Source organism: Poecilia formosa, unplaced genomic scaffold (genome assembly GCF_000485575.1).
Source record: "Poecilia formosa unplaced genomic scaffold, Poecilia_formosa-5.1.2 Scaffold43, whole genome shotgun sequence".
Taxonomy (NCBI): domain Eukaryota; kingdom Metazoa; phylum Chordata; class Actinopteri; order Cyprinodontiformes; family Poeciliidae; genus Poecilia; species Poecilia formosa.
The window spans coordinates 73,356-79,534 of NW_006799982.1; the positions used below are offsets into that span (position 1 = coordinate 73,356).

General features: G+C 37.2%; 1 protein-coding gene across 7 annotated transcripts in view; it reads left to right on the forward strand.

Annotated features, from left to right (window-relative positions):
- The window catches only part of septin9b (septin 9b), a 77,362-nt gene extending 71,537 nt beyond the window's left edge, over positions 1-5,825 (forward strand). For all 7 annotated transcript variants that reach the window (XM_007551542.2, XM_007551539.2, XM_007551541.2 and 4 more), the window contains 3 exons: positions 108-204; positions 2,963-3,014; positions 4,057-5,825. In XM_007551542.2, the coding sequence (XP_007551604.1) occupies positions 108-204; positions 2,963-3,014; positions 4,057-4,273 (366 nt within the window). In that variant the 3' untranslated portion in view covers positions 4,274-5,825. The remainder of the gene's footprint in view (positions 1-107; positions 205-2,962; positions 3,015-4,056) is intronic.
- The last annotated feature ends 354 nt before the right edge of the window (positions 5,826-6,179 follow it).

Sequence of the window (6,179 nt, forward strand, 5' to 3'; positions counted from 1 at the left end):
AGATAAAGCTTACCTGAAGCATGTTGGCTTTGGCTTTAGTGTCTGTCTGCATATAAACCTTAACCAGAATAAAAAAGTGAATCGGAGTGTGTTCTGGCCCAAATCAGGAGATGATCCCTTTTGCTGTGGTGGGCAGTGACCAGGAGTACCAGGTGAATGGGAAGAGGCTTCTGGGAAGGAAAACAAAATGGGGCACCATTGAAGGTAATAGAACTTGAACGCAGGATTTTGTGTGTTTGTGGAACTTTAAGGTACTTTTTAACCTCTCACAGGATATATACATAAAAGATGAGAAAAAACAATAGCAAGCACACAGATTGGAAACAAATAGAACATCTTGATTTTTGTTACTTGACACATTCTCAAAACCTACTTGACGTCAAGTAAGTCTGATTAAGCAGTGTAGTGTAGTAATGCATTTGACCATTTTTGCAAATATTTGCAATAAACTCAAAATCATGCTAATTTCTATGTGAATTTCTGTGGTCGTGGAAATGCAAATAACAGGGGATTTCCTTGGACAGCCTTGGATGCCGGTCCTTGTTGATCGCACTGAAAGTGTTGATTTAATTTCCCCTTTGTCAAAGAAATTTGACACGACACTCCAAGGCAACCAGACCCACCAAACGGTTTGGCTAAGCTTCTCACAGAAAAAATAAACATGTTAAAGAATTAACACTTTTTTTTGTTTGATTAGACCAGTTTACCCCACTCACATGTCACAACAGCTGTTTTATTGAAATAAATAGCACAGCGACTCGCATTCTTCTCAGTCACTTACCACAGCGCTCACCAACGTGGGGAAGCTGCTCTACAAAGAAACCCATGGTCTATACTCTTTCTGAAGTATTTTAAACTGTGGAAAATAACATATTGCAGCTTTTACATGTGGCTGGGCGGTCGAACCATTTGTTGCACAGATACTACACGGGTTTCTCTGAAAAGGAAAACAAGAGACTTTCCTCCTTTTTAAGATAATGAGAACAAAGAACAGCAGTAAAGTTATTGCAAACAAGTGCGTTTGTAATTTGGTGTGTGGTTGTTTTACTTTGTTTTATTTTGTCTGACTTTGTCAAAGAGATGCGAGTGTGTCCTCTGCTGGCATTTTCCCACATTTTGATGAAGCCCTTTTTGTGGGTTTTGGGGAATATTGTCTGATTTACACATGGTTTTTACATTACTTGGTCCACAGAATCATAGCATCTGGTTCTCAAATACAGCTTACTACATTAAAATGTGCAGATGCTGATCTTGAGGCATATTAGAAATACAAGTTGCTTTGTGAATAGGACACAAGCTACAATACAGGCAGAAATGTATATAAATTGAAGAGAAACTATTTGTCACATTCATACTGGATTAAAGGGAAACTTTGTGAATTTTGAAGTGAGGGTTAAAAAAAGTTATACGAGGATAATTTGTGTCTTCATTAGTGTAAATCCAGTTTAGCTGAAGGCTAAAGCTAACATATTAACTCTCAAAAACAACATAGCTGTTTATATTAGAGCAATTTTAAAAACTTTTGAGCTACTGCCATGTCTTAATTCTTACACAGGAAGTGGAGGAAGAAGGTGATCTTCCTGTGTGAAATGTACAGAGATCTGAATATGTCAACAATTTCTGGTCAGAGTAATCAGTTTATTCTGAATGTTATTTATTTTTTCTTCTTAAGAAATGCTCTGTTGAAAAGAAGTTTAATGTCTGACACTCAGCCTTTCCCACAAACTCTCCAAGAGTTTCACTTGTAAAACCGATTGATTGTAGTGTGTAATAAATAAGAATCAAGATATTCTTTTTAAGTTGACCATTGTTGTCTATTCATTATGAGGAAGTTTTCATTAACACAGTTTGGTTTGAACACAGATTTTAGAAGTGGGACAAAAACCTGTTAATAAACAGTAAGAAGCTTATGGTGGTGTTAAGATCAGTGTAACTGCACCAAAGTGTGTTTTTAAGCCAAAACACACTAATTAGAGTTACATTTCACTTATTTATTTCTTTAGAAAGCCAAATGCAAATAATATAATGTGGAAACTCAATGGCCAGAGGTGCATTTTCTTTTAGATCCTGTGTGAATAACTGTTTAATACAAACATAATTTCAGCTAATGTCCTTAAATTAGTGTTCACTGTAATTGCTATAAAATGTTTGAGACTAAACATTTACTCTAGGCAACTTTAACCTTTTAACACAACCTCACTTAAAAAAACATTCTTTTAAGATTTTTCATGTTGGAAACAAGTGTCTCCCTTTTTGGAGTAAAGTCATTTCTGACAAATTAATTACATTTTAGAATCTCTCAACACTTCAAGGAAGCTGAATGAAGGGAGGCAGATAAAGCAGTTGCTGAAACCTGTGGGAGAGGTGAAGCCACTGGAGATTTCCGAAAGATTTGGTGGTTGAAGTCTTCACGTATCGTTCAAAAGGGAGAAATTGTTTATATTATTGAAGTTTAAATGTGGGAGATTAAAGCAGGACTAGAGCAGCGCTGATGCCAGCCAAGTTAGCGTTGCACATTCCCCCGATGCCTCTAATCAGCGCTCACAGGCCGAGCACTTCCTCCCCTCTCCTCCTTTGAAAGCAAATTTAATTTCCTGCTCAGTATTTCAAAGCTTTCCATAAATGACGCCCTCCTTTTATTTCATTTTCAACCTCTGACACAATCTCTAATTCCAACATGTGTTAGCCCCGAAGGGAGGCACTAGTGACTTGTCATGGAGAGTTTGTTGAAACGTCTCATTTTAAAGTTCTCCCAGTGTGGAGGAGAGATGGGAATTATTAAACGCTCTCCACTGAGGAGGAGTGCGTTATCTTGCTTTAAGAAAATTGCTGGAGATCTTGGGGCAGCAGCGTTTTTCCTCTGTTTTTGCTTGTGGCCAACACTGCCATCTTGTGGTGTTTTAGGGGTTTTCAACATTCAGAATTGTTTTAATCACTATTTTTTTTTTATCTCTCTTTGCAGTTGAGAACATTGCACATTGTGAGTTTGCTTACCTGCGAGACCTACTCATCAGGTGGGAATCCATGTCATCTAATTATTTCCTTTTCATGACTTTGCATAAGTGCTTAAATGAAATTGAGTTCAGGACTGAGTCTCTCCTGCCAGGTCAGAAACACTCAGGCGTTTTGTGTATCTGGGCTGAGGTAATTGTTGGCTCCGCTGAATCGATGAAGCTTTACTTCCCAGCAAGAATCAATAGAAATAAAATTTTTAAAAATGTTTCGAATGCCCGTTAATATAATGCTACATCTCAGGATTTGTTCATGACTGTGTTTTCTTGAGTTGTTGCCTGCATCGTTTAGGTAAGTGAAAGAGAAGGTAGAGTTTCAGTCTTAGGTTTAATTTGGGGCTTTAAATAATATAGTTCAACAGTTTTTTTTTTGTTTTGTTTTGTTTACAGTTGATTTATGTGCAACAAACAACTTGAATGAATGTAAAAAAAAAAAAAAAATCTACACATTTTTGGATTAATTAGAATTTCTCTTGGGGTTTCTTAAAGCCACACAGGCTCAAAATTATGCATAAACAAAAACAAATATTTTGTATAGTTCCCTTTTCAAGTTGCATAATGACTGTGCATTTTGTTTTCACCAACAAGCTTTCGACATGTTTGACCACAACATGTATGTTTGAAGGATTTTAGAGTGGTAGAGGCGCATTGCTACGTCCAAATTCTTCATTTTCACTTCAAACCAACAGCTAGATGATTTAAATTCAAACAGAGCTGCCTAAAAACCTGATCTCTGTGGTTTAAATGGGCGCAACGATTCTCATAACAGTTGTTGTTTGATATACATCTGGAATTATTTATCTCCAATCAATTCAGATTATGCAAATTGTTAAAATGATTGAAAGTGTTGCCGTTTTATTTACCCAAGAAGCACTCGGGCGTTTTGTGTAGGAAAAGAAATGAGCCGTTTAAAAGCCCAATATGACCTTCATGCCCAGTTTGAGTGTGTGAACACATCAGAACTGTAGCTGGAGAACAATATTTTGTCCAATAAAAACAAAACAAAGACTTTCCACCTGCTAAGATAATCCCTACTCATCCGCAGGACTCACATGCAGAACATCAAGGACATCACAGGGAGCATCCACTACGAGACGTACCGCGTCCGTCGGCTAAACGAATCCAACGGCCAGGTCATCTCTCAGACGTCTGACCATATGGCGGTTCAACCGAAGGCCAACGGTCAGCTGGAGGAGCAGCCCGGCGCCCTGCAGGCCAATGGGGTGGCTGCTCAACATGAAGCCCTGTCCCATGAGATGTAGAGGTCAACTGTGGCACCGGTTTATGATATCAGGCACAGTCCATACACTCAGACATGCTGTGTTTACACGAACAAGCCCAAATCTATATAGAACACACACACACACACACACACACACACACACNCACACACACACACACACACACACACACACACTGATGCTGTGAAGAGCATTCTTACCACACAGATGGACAAGATACAATTTTTCTTTCGTTTTTTTTTTTGTTTTTGTTTTTTTCTTTTCTTTCCTGTATAATTACATTTCCGAGTAAAAATCCTTGCTGCAATACACGGCAATGTAAAACAGTTAAAACTAAAAGTTTCAGTTCCTGGAGCAACTAAAAAAGGAAAGGGAAAAACTCCTTCCGGGGTGCAGATGCCCTCAGTCAAACCCTGACAGAAAGCCGTCTGATCAGTTGATACAGCATCGTTTTAAAATGAAGTACAACGTGTGACGATTCTGGCCGCGCTCTGAGCTAGAAACATTTCCGTGCCACTTGCCTGGTCTGTTTTGTGCTGTGGTGTATAGTATTGTATCGTTACTGAGGTTAAATAGGACTAGGGTTAGGTTAGGTTTACATTGTTATGGATAAAAGATATAGTCGACACCTCTGCACTGTGAAACAAATCCGAAATGCAACGGTGGTGTGGAGCAGCTCCTTATGTTGTGTTAGGATGTTCCAAATCCCTTTATTGCCAAACCAGACTGTCTTTGTCGATACATTTCCGATAGTGTTGTGTTATCAGCTGTCTTACATTTTCCATTGCTTGTTTACTGTTGTATTTTTATGGCTTATGTTAATGTTCTAATATTAATTGTATAAGATGAGGTGCATTTGTCCAATGCCATTGTTTTGTTCATTCTTCTGACCGTAAACCAAATACATTTGTTTTTGTTCTAAAGAGAAGCACATACAGCATATAAGAGCTGAATTATGAGTAGCTATTTAATTGTTGTTTAATGTAGTACATATAATTCATCTTTAACTCCTGAAGTTTGTAACAGGCCATAAATGATAGTTAATAATAACTTTAGGTTTAAACTGTCGTCATGTTATTTTTTTTTTGTTTGTTTTTTTTCCTACAGCATGTTTTATCATATTTGAGAGACTGCACTATGTCGATTATGAAATTATTTTAGCGAGAGGAAACATTCCTACCAATTCATGATACTTTCATTCAGGATTTCTGTTACATTCGTGTGTGGGGGGTAAAAAAAAATGTGCCTATGAAATTTTAAAATAACACGTGCAAATAATTTGATGCAAATGCATTTCAGCAGCAGCTAAAATGTAATATTTTTGATGACTTGTATTCTCAAGGAATGTTTTCTAGGCCCAATTTACCTGCCATTCTCAGTCAACTTTGTGAGCCTGAGCAGAACTATTTTCCATAGTAAATGCAAACAGAACTGTTGTATCTTAAGGAAAAGTAACTGAATTACTCTTTGTTTACTGTTGTATAGTTCCTGTGTAATTTGTCATGCTATTTCAGATTAAGGTTTTATCTTTGATATGCTATCTCAAAGAATAAAGATTGATATTTTTACTGTCTATTTGTGTAAAAAGTGTAGAAATGAAAATGACGTACTGCGTCTTTAATCTATGTTGAATTCCCCATCATCCGTATGTTCAATTATTTCCTCTGTGGTGGATATTTATACATTTAAATATCTCTCGCCCCTGATCACTAATGAGCTACCTCCTTTTATTCCAAAAATGTAAAAATAACTTGCCTAGCTTTAGAAACGCATTAGCAATGCAGTACAGCGTCTCTTTAATCCAGGTTATAATCACATACTGATGTGGGGTCATCTGTACCATCTAAATTACAATATAATGAAATATTACATATTTGAAGAATTGTGGTGCAATTTGTTGCATTGCAGGGAGAAGGTCCTTGGTTTG